Genomic DNA, 17,851 nt, shown 5'->3' with positions numbered 1-17,851 from the left:
TAGAAGATAAGCACTCTCTATCACTGAAAGATAAGATATACTAATACACCTAATATAAGAAACACGAGACAGAACTGAAGGCAGATTATAAATTGCAACAGAAGTTTTCTGTTATCAAATACTACCACAGATTTATTTCACAGTTCTAAGCATAGATTCCAAATCAGTTAATTAAGACTATGCAAAACAGACATTTTAAAGATGTGTTTTGTTGGTCTTTTGTTGGAGTTTTTTAGAACAGGAAATAACAGAATCACAGAATGGTTTGGGTTGGAAGGGACCTTAAAGATCATCTAATTCCAAGCCCCCAGGGACACCTACCACTAGACCAGGTTGCTCCAAGCCCCATCCAGCCCGGCCTTGAACACTGCCAGGGATGGGGCAGCCACAGCTTCTCTGGGCAACCTGTGCCAAGGCCTCACCACCCTCACAGTAAAGATTTTCTCCCTAATATGTAACCTAAATCTCCCCTCTGTCAGTTTAAAGCCATTCCCCCTTGTCCTGTCCCTACCTGCCCGTGTCAAAAATCCCTCTCCAGCTCTCTCGTCAGCCCCTTTAGGCACTGGAAGCTGCTCTAAAGGTCTCCCCGGAGCCTTCTCTTCTCTGGGCTGAACAATGTCAGCTCTCTCAGCCTGTCTCTACTGTTTTGAGATCATAACACCACTGTTTTGCTTAGGCTATTATTGTGACCAATTCAGTATCTTACAACATACAAGGTTTTGCAATAGCAAGTAAAGATGAACAGATCTACATGAAACTTACCTCTGGAAGACCTCTTGGCATTATGCAACCAATGATTCCTTTTATAAGGTTTTCAAGCAAAGCTCAGCTAGATACTAGCTTCTACTTCACACAACATTGTTTTAAGAGGCTAATAAAAAAAGATTCCTTCAAACAACAGCAATAACTAGGCATCAGCATTTCAGAAAGCCATCTGCAATTATAGCTTACCTCAGAATTCTGTACAGGTTCTTTCACTCTGGGAGACTGAAAAACAGAGAAAAAGCTGTCATTGCCTAGACAAAAGTGAAACTTATTGATTAGAAGGACTTGTCAGAACCATATTGAACATATGAAATCTACACAATTGCTTTCAAGTTACATACGTGTATTAAGATGAATAATAAAAGGGACACCACAATTTGTTGGCAACCTAATCGTATCACACCACCCAGAAAGAGCCATGTTTCAAAAGCTGCAGTTGATATTTACACAGTGGCATACAATATCCTAAGCTGCTATCGCTGTTAACTGTAGCAAAATCCAATACTTCTGAAGATCACTTAGATTGAATGAAATTACTTGTGCACCAAGATGGCAAAATCCATTTTAAGCTACCCAAGTCTTTCAGAAAAAGACAAGCCACACAAATCTGCCTTGCAGAACTCTGCTGGGAAACAAATCCCTTTTGTATACTTAGGCAACTAGTTTGCAAATCAACTTACTTAAACCATAAAAAACCTGAGGAGGGGGAAATCAACCTTACTTGTGCTGCTTTATAGAAAGAACACTCTCACCTGCCCTTCTTGCCTTTGGACTCTGCCTTATGCCATGCACTCCATGAGAGAAAGCAGTGAAACAAAGAGATCAGTGGATTGGAGGGGAAAGTGCAGTCAAAGCGATGTGAACAACCTTTGCTTATCAGTAAAACAAAGATAACATGCAATAGCTGTTCCACATGAGCAGGAAGGAATTGCCAAGTACTCCTGCAATTAAGAGAGCCTGCAGCTTTGACTTCTAACTGGTCCAATTACCATGTGGAGATAGGTGGGATGACTTGGTCCATGCCCGGATTAATAAAACAGATGTTCCTTCTCCACATAATGGTCTAAAAGACAGGTTGAGATCAGGACAGTACAAGTTTGACAGAAGTCTCACGCCACTCTCCTGAGCCAGTTTATGCAGTAACCAATGCCACTACTGTAACAAATGAAGATCTGAGCAACTTGTAACATGTCATAGAATAGCAGGTTGGAAGGGACCTGAAGGACCATCTGGCCCAACCAATCATATGACCCAGAGGCTTCTCATGAGAGAAGAAGTGTCTTATTCTCAGAAGAGCAAGTCATAAAAAGCCCTCTGGACATGTGAAGGAACAGTTCCTTCGTGATGACTATGTGCAGACAGCGTCAGGAAAAAAGGCAGCTGGAAAGATAAAGCCTGAAATCCATCTCAATATGCCGAGCCTTCACTTGACAGTTACCAGGCAAGGTAAAAAACATGGCATTGCTCCACATCTGCAATGCTGTTCTTTCAGGCACAAAGCTCATATCCAAGAGTACCCTCTTAGGAATATCCTCAAGGAATAACTCAAAAGGAGCTTGCCTGAAAGATCACATTGTGCTAGGCACTGTACAGACAAGTATGGAAACACTGGCCCTGCCCCGCAGCTAACAACTAACCCAGATAAATGGCAAACAGAAGTAAACTAAGGGAAAACATGGACAGAAAGGAAACAGGATAAACATTAGAAGATGTTTACCTAATTAAGACACAAATAGGACGACTTTGGGGGTGTGCCAAAAAAACATTAGTTCTAACTTATTTCTGCTTGGGCAACCAGAGATGATGTGAGTAATCAGTGAAATGTGACCACACAGCATTCACTGCACAGATTTACTGAGTAATGGAAGGTGAATGATTTAGGAGACCACATAGGACGGTTGCTTTAATTTGAATTCAAGGTTTCAAATGCAGAAAGGAAAGAAGTTCACCAAGTCTTTATGTCCAAAAGGTAATGGTCAGCCAGCAAGTCACCACATGGAATGAGTTGAGTAGATATTTCTGGCTCTGTTTATAATAAATACTTCTCTGCTTTCTGCTGCATCCCAGTAAGACTTGTACAATGCACTTTTGTAAATATTGTACCAAAAAAATGGGTGAATTTAAAAGCAAAGACAAGCAAAAAATACAAACCCTTTTCATTTATGTAGATGTTTTTATGCAGGTTAATGATTAAGTATTTTAGCAAAGTAAGTGAATCTGCAAAGCATACTTTTACTTCAAGGCTGACAGCAATAAAACACAGGTATAGATGGAATCACAGAACGGTTTGGGTTGGAAAGTACCTTTAAAGCTCATCTACTCCACTCCACTGCAATGGGCAGGAATAGAAGGTGATACCTAGTTAATGTAAGTTATTCTATCCTGCAACTGAGGGATTACAGGCAGGTGGAATTTATACCCTGTGTTTGAAATATAGCCAAAACACAAAGGATAAACACCAGTCCTCAATACACCACTGTATTTGTGGCAAATGCTGGCAGTTTGGATACAAGTCTTAAGATCACTTGAAAAGGGATCAAATGCAAGAGGTGTACAGGCGTTCCTGTCCTTTCACCTTTCTCATATCAGGTATAAGAAAATTACCCAAAAGCTCTGGGAGAGACACCCAGGGCAGGATTCAAGTACCTAGGCAGACATGTAGTGAGGGCTGAGATGCCATAGTGCCCTTCCTAACCTCCAGAAAGATACAGGTCCCCCAAAGTTCTGCTATATCTACATAGGGTGCCTCCAAAATGGCAATATACTACTACATTTAGGTAACTGAATTGAGACCTACTGCTCTAACACCTATCCTAAAGGTTCCTTGAACGGGAGAGCTAAAAGTAAAAGCTAAATTAGAGAAGTATGCCTAAATTGGAGCAAGGAGAACAGACGGCAGTACAAGGAAATATGCCAAAGCTTCAAGAAAAACAAATGGCTTGAAAAGGAGCCTGTAAACATGTGTGTCAATCTGCTTTTTAATGCGTAAGAGGAATGAAACAACTAAGTACTGTTCAAAACACAGTAAACAGTGTTAAGTCATAGTACCCTGAGCTTAGAGACAGACAAGAACTAAGTAATCTCTGAAACAGTTAGGGTCTTTCACAATATTGCCTCCAAAAGGAATTTGGAAGATTTCAGCTCCTAAAGCATCAAGAATTTCAGTAGCCACCTTGTGCCAAGATATCCTCCTTGACCACGTAATATGAAGCTGGATATAGTAAGCCTTTTAAAAAGTCACAATAGGCGTTGCAGCAAAACATGGAATTACTCTATCAATAGTGGCCTTTTAGAACCCAAACATTTCAAATTATGCTAAAAAGATGCAAAAAATCCTGCATTTAATATTTAAAGGTCTCTACAGAACACCAGTAGAAGGAAGACTAATGAAAGAGAAATGAGAAAAGTTATGAGTTGTAAAGGAATAAATTCTCCAAGCCAATACTGCCTTTCTTTCCCCTTTCCTCAAACTCCTTCCCTGCCTAATTCAATTACAGAATGATTTAAATGCAGAATCCACTTCAAGCTACCTGCTGGAGTGAAAAGGGAACAGGCAAAACCAACAGTGCTGACTACTGGGGGAAGACTATCTGGAAACTTACTGTAATCTTGTAGTTGATCATTATGCATTACTCGTCTGTGTTTCTAGGGGTTAATCTAGGTTTGGGGGATTTTGCGTATTTGTTGGGAGAGGCGGTACTTTTTGGAGGATTTTCAAGCACTAGACCAATCACTCCTTATGACTCTAGGGATGCCATAGCATTTTCTACCAGGACTAATCGATCTCAGTGTAACTGAAGGGACAGAACCAGGCCCTGTGTGTTTCAGATACCAGCCATAAGCACAGGCCCTACTGATTTCAGTTCCATCCTGGAGAGGGCAGTAGGACAAAAGCTCTCCCGACACTTCCAGAAGAAAGCATCTCAAACAGTCAGCACTCTTAAAAACAAAGAGAATATCCTGGTGCAAGTGAATGAGTATGCTGAGCTGACAGCAGACTCTGTGAATTCATGTTCCCAATTACACTCAACATCCCTGAATGAGACCAGCTGTGCCCCAGAATGATGACAGGAGAGAGATCAATATAATTTCTTTCTTTAGCCTTCAGTCTGTTTTCTCCAGTTCAGTTACAAACTCAAAGGGAGGGATCATAAATTACTGTGTATTATACTTAAAACAAGGCCACATGCTTCCCAGGGATATTTAGACATACCACAGTTAAAAAACAGAGACAGTAGAGCTATCAGAGTTTGAGGACCCACCCTGAGCTGTGAAATTGCTGCTCTGCCTTCCTCACTTTCTTCATCTAGTTCATCATCACTCCATTCCCAGCCACCATCTTCAGTCTTATGAAGACGTCCACTGGAACCTGGGACTCTCCGAACCTGCTCAGCACAAAGACAGAGAACTGGTATGTCAAGCAGTTTCTACAGTTAATCTTTTTTAGGAGACATAGCACAAAAGCATCTAGAGTTTGCATCACCTGCCAGGGTGCTTGAGTATTTTATTGAAATGTCTAGTTCTCAATATGGAAAATGCCATACTACAGTAATTACCATTAAGAATGTGAACACAAGCATAAAAAACTAGTTCAACTAACGGCAAAAGCCCGGGAGGTTTTCAGTACCTTTTTGGATCTTTCAGTGATTGTTGGTGCTCTCTGCAACATCTTCTCTTGTAAAAATTCTTTATTCTGCAAAAGAAAAAACACCAAACATTAGTATTGCTGAAAAAGCCCTTTGATTCCTTCGGTGTCTCTGACAAAGGAAAAGTTAAGCTATTTCCTGCAGAAAGTGTTTTACGTGCCTCATTCCCATTCCCCCAGAGAAATTAACCAGTGTCTCCCTTTGGACAATAGTGTATGATGTCTCATCCCAAATGCCTTTTCAGTTAGAGGTGGCCCTTTCCCTGTGCAAAGTGATATGGAATTACCAATTAAGATGTATACTGTTCTGTCTGATTTACTGGGGAACGTATTTATTATATTGCAGCATCTGATACTCTGCTAAGAGGTTTGGCATTCTTCCATTTGCAGATACTACTCCACCTGGATTCAGTGTCTTTGCCTTATCTTACCCCTAAATGTGTGCCTGTCCAACTTTCAAAGGCAAACCTCAGATGTCAGGCAGGCCAGGATGCAGGAAGCCTCTGTGCTGAAGTAACAAGACTGAGGAACTGAGGCAGCAGGATTTAAAGTAGATGAAAAAATGTACAGCACATATGAAGTTTAGAGAGAAAGTAAATGCAGTGATCTCAAAAGATTAAATATTAACAAACTGCTGTGATGCTTTACTGTATTAGATTTCCTCTTCAGCAAGCTACTCCAGACTGGCTAATGTGGGCTCCTGAGCATACAATTTTCCAACTGCTTGACTGCAGAGCCAAACTGGATACAGGAGAAACAAGCCAGGCAAGCACCCTGGCATCGATATTGGGATCTGGTTGGGTATTTCACACCACTCGCGTGAGGCTGGATAGCTCTGCCATGTCTGCCTGTGAGTGTTCCCAGAACTTCTCCATGATGGTTTGTTGCACGCAGGATGGAGAGTTTCAAGACACACACTGTCACTTCCTGATAAGTGGCTCTCAGCATTATCAAAACATATTTCCACATAACATAGACTGTACTTAAATATATAAGTCAATATAGACAGAGAAGTTGGACTCTTCTGTGCTCACGTTACAGCTGTCAGCTTGGCGGTGACTGATGTACGAAAATAATTTAACACTGAGTGTTAACTGGCATGCGTTTTCACTTTGGGTGCCGGTTTAAGTATTGCCTCATTTACAATAATGTTAATTTTCTATCACCACATATGCTAATATGTTACTCTGCAGCAGCTTAATGAAAGCACGAAGGAGATTTTACACATAGTGAAGTATAACATGAACCAGAATTCACATAACCAATTGGAGAAAGGTCAGCAATATGTAAACCATCATATCACTTTGCACACCAAGCATGTATCCAGTATACAGATGCAGACTATACAGTTGCCTAAAAGCCCATCACAAAGAATGAAAACCTAGTTAGTACTAAAAAGAGGCCAGACCAATTAAACTTGCCCTAGAGCAAGCAACCTCTTACATTTCATAAATTGAATCACTCTCCAGACTTCCTTGGTTGCACTTGTTATATTCCTGTCAACTTTAGCAGGACATCTGTACAAATACCTAAATGTGGCCACTTCCATTTGACCATCTTAATCTGGGAGCTAAACCCCACTCTTAATTGGCTACCAACTGATTAATTGGTAACGCTGCTGTGCTATCCCAGGTATCAGATTATTTTTTTTGGCAGCTCGATCTTTGTTCTGCTCTAAAACCCACGTATTTTGATCACAAACATGCCACAGAAAAAATAAGCAAACAGAAAACATTTCCTCATTCCCATGGAAATACAAATTCTCCCTTGTACTATTTCTGTCTCCCTCAATAAGACCTTGCATGTTACATATGCACTAATCTCCAGGCAGTAATCACACAAATGCTCACTGGCAGTTCATTTCAAGCCTAAAAATGGGAGTTTCCTGCTATTTTGTATCACAGGAGCTTCACTTTCCATAAGGCAACAGAGGGTGAAGTAAGTTTTTGGTAGCTTTCTGCACAGTGGGTCTCATTCGCTGCTTTGCATACAGACTGATTATAGAGTTTACTAAAATGTAAGTTACTTTTACTGCCACAGAGACCTTTATGGTTGGAGAGGCGGCCAGAATGGCACCATTAAAAGAGAAGAAAAAAACCCCCAAAGCCACTGAAAGACATTTAAATGTTTGAGAATTTCTAGAGAATTTCTCTTAATAGCAGCATACACAAGGAGGTACAGAAGAGGGGTTTCATTCTGTTCGTTCACAATGACTCATTCAATACACTCAGCTACGCTGGCCCTAAGTGAAACAGCCCACACTCATGCCAATAAAGCTGTCACCATACCTATCATACTTCTGAAAAGTCCTCTCCACAGCCTCTGCATAGATCAGTTTAGGAAGTGTTTTCTTACCTTTGCTTTCGTGAAAAATTTGTGTCTTAAGAGTTCTGCTGCTGTGGGTCTGTCAATAAAAACAGATGTAGAAAAGACAATTATAAATGCTCCCTTTCAACACAACGGTCTTCCAGGTTGCTGCAGCTTGTTGTAACATGGCATCTTGTAACAGCATCAGCTTCTCCTGCAAAATTGCCCTAAAAATCAGTCAGTTTATTCCAAATAAGTTTTACACCAGCAGTCTTAAATACTCACTGTATATTCTGTTCAAAAACACTAAATAACTTCTGGGCAGGGGGGAGAAGTTGCTCCCCTTTTGATGCTGAACTTGGGTCTCTTAGAGCCAGTTTGATAGGATCACAGAAACAACTTGTTTAAAATTGAAGTGAAGGATCATCACCTACAGCAGGAGTGTAGCAGTACTCACCATGTAACAGTTACTATTTCAGAGATACTTGATTATCTGTGTACTTAGTTCTACCAAACACAGGCAGGACAACCAACTTTTGTCTAATAGAAAAGGAACAACTATTTTCCCCTTTAAGGTAGACTTCAGGATTAATACTGGAGAGTAAAGGACATCCTTCAGTCAGTTTAGAGTTTGGAAGGAGCTTTCTAAAGACGCAGACCTACATGAGAAAGTACCTACATGAGGTTACAGCATTTCCCACACTGCAAACTATGCTTAAACAGTAACAGAGTTTAATTAGTGACTTGCGAAGGCCATTTGTCACAGGGTTTATTTCACCTTAGACTAACAAAAATCATCCATTTTATAGCAAGGGAGCCCAAAAAAGAATTAAAAACTGCACTAAATTCTCCTCTTTGAGAACCCATACAATATGCATATTTGATTCTGCTCTTTATGGGCCAACTTCCTGCTCCCACCGTCAGGATGATGACAGTGGCTGTTAGTGGTGCTTGAGAAGAGAGGTATGCCATGATGCTAAGTGATTAGGGTTAATTCTGATCAGCACACATTCTAACCTGCAGGGATAGGATATGCTTTAGAAAGGAGAAAAAAACACCACGCTGGGGAAAAAAAAAACAACCCTGCTATCAGCATTTATCAAGCACTCCACTGATTCATTAAGCATTTCAAGTGCAAAGCTTGTTAGAAGAGAGAGATCCCATTTCACAATGCGTGAGAAGCCTTTGTTCCTGAATCTTTCATAAGAGGGAACTGAAAAATGTCTTTATTATTATTTTACAAAGGGACTTTTTTCCTTTCCAGAATTACTTTGCTTACTGAGGGGAAAAAAAGAAAATCAAGAGATATAAGAACTGATCTATGGGAATGATTGTTCCTTTACCTTTGCATTTTAAGGAAACACTATTTTTTAATGCAGGGTGAACACTCTTTTAAACAGCTTCACAGACTGGCAAATGCTGACTGTCCTCCACAGAAAGAACTCTGAGCTATCTTATGTGTCAGGCTGTGGGTTTTAAACAGTGCTGTCGACAGCAGACCCTTGGGCAGCTTGGAACAAGCCCACACCACCACAATACAATGCTATCCTGTGGCAGTATTTCTAACATCACTGAGTAGTCAAACTACTGTTACGTGCAAGACCACGGGGTCACTTAAGCAATCTGTATTAATGAAAACATGTTGATAATATTTGTCAGTGTTTTTCCCAATTTCCACCTCCAAACCAAATATTACTTATAATTAAGCAAGTCAAAACTACACTGAAAGCCTTCTTAGCACTGGCAAATTTTAAAAAGTTTATTTCTGAAGCTTCACAAGTAAAACATATTGCCCAATGGATAAAACACAGAGCAGTTTTGACTAGGAACAAAACATGCAGTGCAGTCACCTGCTGGAGGTGGCAAGGGGGAAAAATGGCACTACACACGCAGTGGACTGGGATGCACTCTCATTAACCCAAATGGAAGATGTGGGCCCAGGCCAGGCATGATGCCAGACATTGATCCATAAAAGTAAGGACAGCCAAGAGAATTTGCAGCCACACAGCAAGATTGCTGTGTTCATTGCCACTGAAAGGCTATAGAGGCAGAGAGCGTACCGGCTTAAAAAAATCAGGAATACAGAGAGTTTTGTGGGTTTGTTGTAGAGTGTTTAGGGGTGGGTCTAATTTATTTTGGTGTTACCTGTTCTTACCTTTTTTCAGGGTCTTTTTGTAGGCACAATGAAATCATCTTCCTAAATGATTTCCCATACTTCTTCAGCATCTCCTTATCTTGCACACCAGTTTCCAAGGATGGAGGATCATTCTGTAGCGTCAGCATTAGAACCTGAAAGAATTATGTCTATTGGCAATGAGGTTTTTCTTGGCATTCACGAGACACAGATTTGGGAAACACTATATCGTAGACAAGCATTTTTGTCAAGCATGCGAGTCGACAAGTACTGTTTCATTACAACGGCTCTCAAGGGCAGCCTGAGCTCAAAGTGAAGTTTCTTACAACTTAGGCTGTCTCCTCGCATTCGCTAGACAGTAAAAACTCACCTACACTTTCCTCAAGGCAATTACAGAGTCTCTCCTCTTCCCTCCGCTTCCCACATTCACTAGCTTTGTAGAAACCGTTGTTTTCAAAACCTTTACACCTCTGCAAATTCCAGCTGTCAGCTGAGACGTTCAAGACTTGTACAACAGGATCTAGAGAGAGCTACCTCCACCCCTGTCCCTTTGGAAGCTTGGCTAATTTATACTCAACAATTTATACTATTGTTTTCCATCACATCTCCTCGCCCACAGTGTAATCTGCAAGCCAAACACGAGGCTGGGATGTGCCTTCAGAACTGTTTGGTGCGATTAAAGAGTAAGCACAGCAGAGCTTCTACCGGCCTTCTTCATTTGAGATGAGCACTTGTGCAAGGGATTTGATTCAAAGGCTCTCTTTATATCTTCCTGCAGGTATTTCTTAGCTAGAAAGCAAATTAATGTAAAAACAGAAGGGCAATATAAAAAAATAGGAGGGTTCACTTCCATGTAGCAGTGCGACAGCAGGTGAAGACATTTCTCACACAAGCACCCATCAAGCCAAACTGATTATTTCCTTCAAATCACTCACATATTCTGAAGGAAAGGAAGAAAATTACTCATTTACATTTTCACTTGTCACCTACATACAGTTGAATATCTATTTTTAGAAAAGGAAGCAGCACACGGCACATTTAAATAGCTTTCAACAGCTACATTGCTTAGGGCAGTAAGAGCCCATCAATCTAGCTGAAATTATACAGCCTGTGACAGAATTCCCTTGTTTCCCCCCCGCCTCCCCTTGGAGGGTCACTTAATGCACAGGTCATTTTGCTGCATAACAAAATTAGTCTGCAGCGAAATACAATTACATTCAATAAATACAACACAGAAGTCCTCTTGTAGGCAGTATAACTGGAACCCTTACCTAATAGAACTGGAGAGTCATAATTTTAGCTACTATATGACAACACATAATACTAAATAGGCAATCTTTGTATTCAGAGCTAAAAGCCATGCATTCAAAATACAATAAACAGAAGTAGAGCTTGCAGAAGCTACTGCAAAAGGCTACCAATAATCACAGCACAGAAGGATGTATCAATGCAAACAGCAACAGCTAAATTGGCAACGCATTTCCATGAACTCCTCACTGCTATGCCACAATCACTGGTATGTTACAAACTTTAATGGCATTTCTAAACTACTCAGCTACTCAACAGTCCCTGCACAGAGATGACATAAACCTTAAAACTGTGTTCTGCAAGAGTTAAACCAGTGCAAAAACCTGGCATTTAAAGCAATATATGGATATGCATGTTCTAATGAGTTAGGAGCTACAGGATTCCCAAATGCTACTGTAATTGTAGGGTGGGAGGGGATGCACCCAGGTCCTAGAGAGGTGACACCCAACTTGCATAGCACGCCCACAGTTAAAAGACTCAGAAAAGGAAAGCTTGCCCTAAAGTTGAGGGACTTGGCACCCATAGGCCTCACATCCCAGGTAACTAGTCTAACTATAAGCGATGAGGTTACTGCAAGGGCTCTCCACCCGCTCCTGTTTGATTCTCCACCTCAAGTTCAATAAAATATTAATGTTGTCAATACCACACCATTTCATACTGGTTCAGTGATTGACAGGACTGTGTTGGCATTAAACAAATAAGACATTCTTTTGGATAACTGATAACAGGATTTCTGAGGGATATCAGGAAAGATTATTAGTGCAGGAGATGGAATAGTTCACCATACCAGTGTCACTGGATGCCAGATAACATGCTTTGAATCATTATTTATAGCCCTAAAAACATCTGCTACCTTCAGAGGCTCCAGGATTAAAACACACCTCAAGAATGGTGTCCCTGGCAAGACTCAGGATCTAAACAAGAACTGTGCAGTTTCAGACAATGCTGATTAAGTGACATATTTTTAAAAGGTGACTTCAGATAAATCCAAGAACATCATGATCCACAAGCGCAAGTTAAGAGCACAAACTCTTCAACAGAGCATGCTGGCCAGATTCTTGGAAACGTCCACAGAACACACTGATCCTTTATCTTGCACAATTATCTGGACACCTGCTCACCTTCATCGGTGGATATTTATGGTAAGGAGCTGCCCCTGTAGCCAGTTCGATAGCAGTGATCCCAAAGCTCCAGATGTCTGCCTTGAAATCGTATCCTCTGACCTGAAAAATATTAGACGACGTTAGCATGTGTCTCTTGCCATCCTACACTATAATCCCTTTTCTTAGCCTATTCTCATCCTTCCACCCTTTCCTTCCTTTTTTGCAAAGGAAGCACTAGTGTTAAAGAGATGGAAATAATGTTTTCTCCCTCCTCTCCCCTCAGCTCCTTATACCTTCAAGGAGGTGGTTTAGAAGTCATCGTTTGATAAAAATTACGGTTATAGGCTGTGCAACTAGAACTGCTTTGCCATAAACCTCTCCATGTGTTGAACACAAAGAGGCACTGGTTTAACCCACGCTCCGACTTCCACACAAAGACACAGAGAGTCATTAAACAGTATAATGAAACTCCCATGGTTAATAGATGGACTGTTATCCCCTTGGGGCATATGCCTCACTACACTTTTAGTCAACCGCTTAATCAATCTGACTGCGAACATGCTCAATCCTGAAACTTCAGTACACACCAGCTCAGTAAAAAGCCCCTCATTCCTGTCCATGGACTAATATTTCCCTTCACTAATTAATAGTAGCTTCTGCACTTGACATTAAACACAGACTTGTTCAGGAAAATTTATAGCGTTTACTTCCTTTCATGCACAGGAAAAAACATTTCATATGCCAAAGCAGTTACTTCCTCATTATCATTAGGTAATATTTTGGCACTTGCTTGCTCCACTGCAGGGGAGAGACATTATGTACTAACTTCAAGAGCAGCTACAAAAATCAAAGCATTTTGGCTGCTTAGAATGGTTTGTATTTCTTCTCACTAGACTATGGAAAAATATTGAATCAGAGCAAAGCTAATAGGGATATTGTGTTCAGCTAACCTAACAAGACTTCAAAAAATGCTCATTGTGATGAAGCCAGAAACGTTCCCCAAACTACCTCTAAGATGATCTTGATTTTTTGGCAAACAAACAAAAACCCCTCTTGCACTATTTTTTATATAATACTATAGTTGAAGTGAAATTTATTACAGCAATGGGAGTTTATATCTTGTATCATTTTCATAAGCCTTAAAAGTCCGAAAGGCTTCCTGAAGTCAGTTTATGGATGCCATGATTATGAACAGACTTCAAGTCAGTTAACTAAACAAGCACAAATACCTAGCATTATTTAAAAGAACACAGTGCAGGAAGAAATATGCTGTAAGGGTGTTCTTTTTCCCCACCCTCACACTATTTTTTACATTTTAAGAATAACTCTGGGACATTTCTTAGCTTTATCTCTCAGTTAGTTTTGCAGCACATCTATATGCTGTACAACTTTCCATTCCCTACCAGGATTTTAAGTGTTCAGTGGGGTTTTTTTACTGTATCATATAATCCTGTTTTCAAATGAAAGCTATGAAGTTCAAAGCTGTCTACAGTGGTTCATCTTGACATCTGTCCAATACATATTAGTCACCACCCTGCAGTTAGTTTATATCAACAACATTTCTTTTTCTCATCAACTTTTTTTTGCCATAGATCTGCCAAGTGAACATACACTAAAAGACAATGCCAGGCTATCAGGTATTGACAAGCTAAAGGAACTTAATGATGCTGAAGTAAACCAGATGGAATTGGGTCGATAATATCTACATATTGAAGGCTAACCTACAGCAACCCCTTTGTCCTGTATCCCGGGTTGGATATAGTGGCTCAGAGTGACACCTACTGGAAAATAGCAAGATAATATAAATGGTCAGTGAAGGATTTCACATCAGCATCCAAAAATACCACTTTACCATCTAATATTTGCAGCGAGTTAGATGTGCATGGACTGCACGGTAGTAGTGGACTCCCTAGAAAATTTGCCTCCTTTGGAAACATATCTGCTGCATCAAGAAACCCCCACTTTGTCACTAAAACCTTTGTCACCCTTTTTTATCACCCTCCTTAAAGATCTTTTTTCCCTGTTGTCCTGAAGATTGCAGCCATCCTAATTGTAATGAGCTTGGAGCAGCACCATTAGGTCCTGGCCAGCCTGCTGTGCCCTCTGCATGAGGATAGGACACAAAGGACAAATTGGCAAGGGACAACCCTGATCTGATTTTAGGTACACCGAGTACTCTATTTTCATTTATTTTTAAATCAACATAAATCCAGAAGAATGTGACAGTGAAGCAGTTCAGAACCAAGCTTGCAAAGATAGCTCTTGACTTGGGGAGCATTTAGCCGTGTACTCTGAGGAGGTTGGCAGGAGTACTGTAATGCACCGACCCCCCAATGCCACCATGGGGAGCCACAGAAAAGGCCAAAAACTGAGAAAGCCTTTCATCAACAGCATATTTAAGCTACCCCAAAATTATCTCAATCCCTCAAGAATTTTTTTAGATGTATGAGAAGAATGCATTAAAGTCCAACCACTGTTTTAGCTGCATTTCATTTTAGATATATATGTGTAGGAGGGGTCTTATTCAAGTTTCTGCTAAGCTTCAAAATATTTTGTGGTAAACAGCAAGGAGAGAAGTAATAAGGCAGGTTTGATTTAATAGAAATGTTTTCCCCAAGTATTTTCATTAAAAAGACTTTTGAAAGGGAAAAAAAAGAAAAAATGAAAAATATTTATAGCCGGTTGTATTTCTGCTTGGCCCACCTGTCAAAAAATCAAACCAGCCTTCTGTCAAACTGCTTTTAACGGGATAAGGAATATTTTTCAGAATGCTTATGGCACTGAGCATCAAGGCAACAGACAGCTACTGCAAATGCCCTGGCAGGACTGTGGCATAATTGTGCTCATGCACCTTGCTCAGAAACAGGCCATGATACATTACATGATACAAAGTTTCCAGGTGCCCTTCATCAGAAATCACACAGACAAAGCTTCTATAGTCTAGAAGTAGTGGAGGACAAAAAGTGACATATCTCCACCCGATGGGAAGAAGCATGACCTCTTTCAGCTAGCCAAAAGAGCAGAGGAGGAAGGGGGAGAAGAAAGCATCCCTCAGCATTTACTGTATGGATACCCAGAAGCCAAGAGAAACTGAAAACCTGAATAAAGTCAAGCGCATGTTATTTTATGGTAATAACTCCCCACTCTGACATGTTGCAATTGGCAACCCCAAATTCTAAAATGCAGAAAAGCATATTACCAAGCTGTATACATGCAGATTTACACATGTGAAACTATTTATATTCTACTTCACATTTATGGAAGAGGGAGAGGCACATTAATCTTCTTTATGCAACAGCTGAGTTGTCTCTATCTCACCTTTGGTAGGAGCCTGAAGAGAAGCAACGGGGCAAAAATCTACTGAACACTTCATATTTCTGGCTGCAATAGGCAAATCAAAAATCCTGTGGTTTTAAGAAAGCCTTACAGGATGCCAAATAATCATTTTAGTTTGAAGTAAATACAGCCATCACTGACAACAGGGAATTCCACGATCAAGTAAAAGGATACTAAGAAAAACAATTCACCTGTTCCATAACTTCTGGTGCCATCCAGCAGGGCGTGCCCACAAAAGTTTTCCTGACTTTATTCCTGGTAATGTCACCACCAGTGGCCAGAAATGCGCTAACACCAAAGTCTGTAAAGAAAACAACAACAGATTTTATTAGGAACACATCCCAAGCAAACTGAAGAGTTGTCCCCTCTTTCCCTTCATGTTCCCAGCCACCTATTAAGTAGTAGACCATACAGTTACGCATGAGGAGCTTCCTAATAAACAAAGAACGATCAAGAGTGCTGGTACATGAATGCTCTGTAGTTCCCCATTTAATTACTGGGGACAGCAGAGCTTTTAGTGCTGACCAGCAGAGAGGAAAATTCCACTTTCCATTACGGCCCACTGGTCGCATTATAGCGTGCCCGCACTCCCCCAGCAGGCCTGCTAACTGCACAAGCCTGCCTCTGACAGCCAGTGTTTTATTCATGTTTGTATAAATACAGAAGTAGTAATAACTGAACTTCAATTAGCATCCTGTTAAGAACTCATAGAATCATAAAATGATTTGGGTTGGAAAGGACCTCGCAGATTCCAACCCCCTGCCATGGGCAGGAACACCTTCCACTAGACCAGGTTGCTCAAAAGGCCCATCCAACCTGGCCTTGAACACTGCCAGGGATGGGGCAGCCACAGCTTCTCTGGGCACCCTGTGCCAGCGCCTCACCACCCTCACAGGGAAGAACTTCTTCCTAGTATTTAATTTTGACCTCCACTCTGTCAGTTTAAAGCCATTCCCCCCATGCCCTTGTAAAAAGTCCCTCTCCCCTTCATTGGAGCAATGAAGTCTGGTACATAAAAAGTTACTAGACTTTATAACATTTAACTGTCCTACCTGCATCTTGCAGACTGCAACCCCCTTATTCTGGATGTTTTATCAACAGAATATGCTTTGCTTGGTGATCTGCAATTGCTGAGGTGCTCAGTTCTTTACTAGGAACTTGGACTGGTTCCCAGAGATACAGCAAAGTTACTGAATCAAGCAGCACATGCCACTAACCAGCCTGACCATCCCAGGGGAAGCCTTGCAGACAGGTATTCACACCCTGTACAGTGTTACCCCCACTTGAAACATCTTTCACAAGCTGAAGGATGCCCCACACACTCACTGATAATTCTATTGAAATAAATCATTCTTTTACATGAAAACTATGCTTTCAAAGATGACGCTGATGCTTTACACAATTAAGAATGTTACGGATAACAGGATCTGTGAACGGCAGCAGTAGTGTGCAGTGATAGCATACAGTATGTTTGTTCAGAGCCAGCATTACAGAAGATTTGGCAACCAAGTCATTGAAGAGAAGATGACAGACTTTCCTTGGAGAAAAAGGAATAAATAAATCAGGTGAAAAGGAAACTGTAAACACAGAACTGTGTAGGTATTTCTTCACCAATTTGCTCCAAACTACTCTGCTTATGTATTGCCCGCTTACAGACCTGCAATGGGTCGTTCTCCATAACTCAATTTTACTCACACACACACACTCTCTCTTTTTTAAACACAGTACAAGCAATCAAAGCCTTGAATGCCATTTTTGAGATTGATGACAGCCTTGGAGGGTAAGTCTCTGAAATTCAAGGGCTATTTTCCATAAAAACAGACCACCTGACTGCGACAGCTTGAAATTCTTGTTTGAAAATACTTGAAACTCAGCTGGCATTAGTTAACTGTAAATGCAAAAGTCTTACTCCAAAGAGCCATGGAATTACTCCATGGCTTAAGGATGCTATCCAAACTGAGGAATCAGCTGCAAAGTTTGTTGGGTCTTTGAACAACCTGGTTTATTGGAAGGCGTCCCTGCCTGTTGGGTGCCCTAGAGGATCTGTAAGGTCCCTTCCAACCCAAACCATTCTACGATTCTATGATCCCTCTTTACAGTTTGCAAGCAATGGCATCCACATGAGGACACTCCAAGATCCCCTCTGCATCACAGCAGCAGTGCAATGAGCCTCCTTCTCACCACTGTTCCAATATTTGAGGAACTCCACTGATATTATCACTCAGAAGAAGATGCTGAAAGCTTCCAGCTCAC

The 17,851-nt window shown here is 40.9% G+C and overlaps 1 protein-coding gene across 2 annotated transcripts in view; it reads right to left on the bottom strand.

The window, feature by feature from the left end:
* The window catches only part of OXSR1 (oxidative stress responsive kinase 1), a 93,808-nt gene that overhangs the window by 9,518 nt on the left and 66,439 nt on the right, over positions 1-17,851 (bottom strand). For both annotated transcript variants that reach the window (XM_030512748.1, XM_030512755.1), the window contains exons 6-12: positions 15,790-15,899; positions 12,281-12,382; positions 9,873-10,006; positions 7,766-7,814; positions 5,393-5,458; positions 5,028-5,150; positions 952-987 (exon numbers count right to left, since the gene is read on the bottom strand). In XM_030512748.1, coding sequence (XP_030368608.1) covers positions 952-987; positions 5,028-5,150; positions 5,393-5,458; positions 7,766-7,814; positions 9,873-10,006; positions 12,281-12,382; positions 15,790-15,899 — 620 coding nt within the window. The remainder of the gene's footprint in view (positions 1-951; positions 988-5,027; positions 5,151-5,392; positions 5,459-7,765; positions 7,815-9,872; positions 10,007-12,280; positions 12,383-15,789; positions 15,900-17,851) is intronic.

Source organism: Strigops habroptila, chromosome 1, assembly GCF_004027225.2.
Source record: "Strigops habroptila isolate Jane chromosome 1, bStrHab1.2.pri, whole genome shotgun sequence".
In the NCBI taxonomy this organism is placed as follows: Eukaryota; Metazoa; Chordata; class Aves; order Psittaciformes; family Psittacidae; genus Strigops; species Strigops habroptila.
Note: the sequence above shows the minus strand (reverse complement) of the source record. Positions and strands in the feature narration are given on the sequence as shown.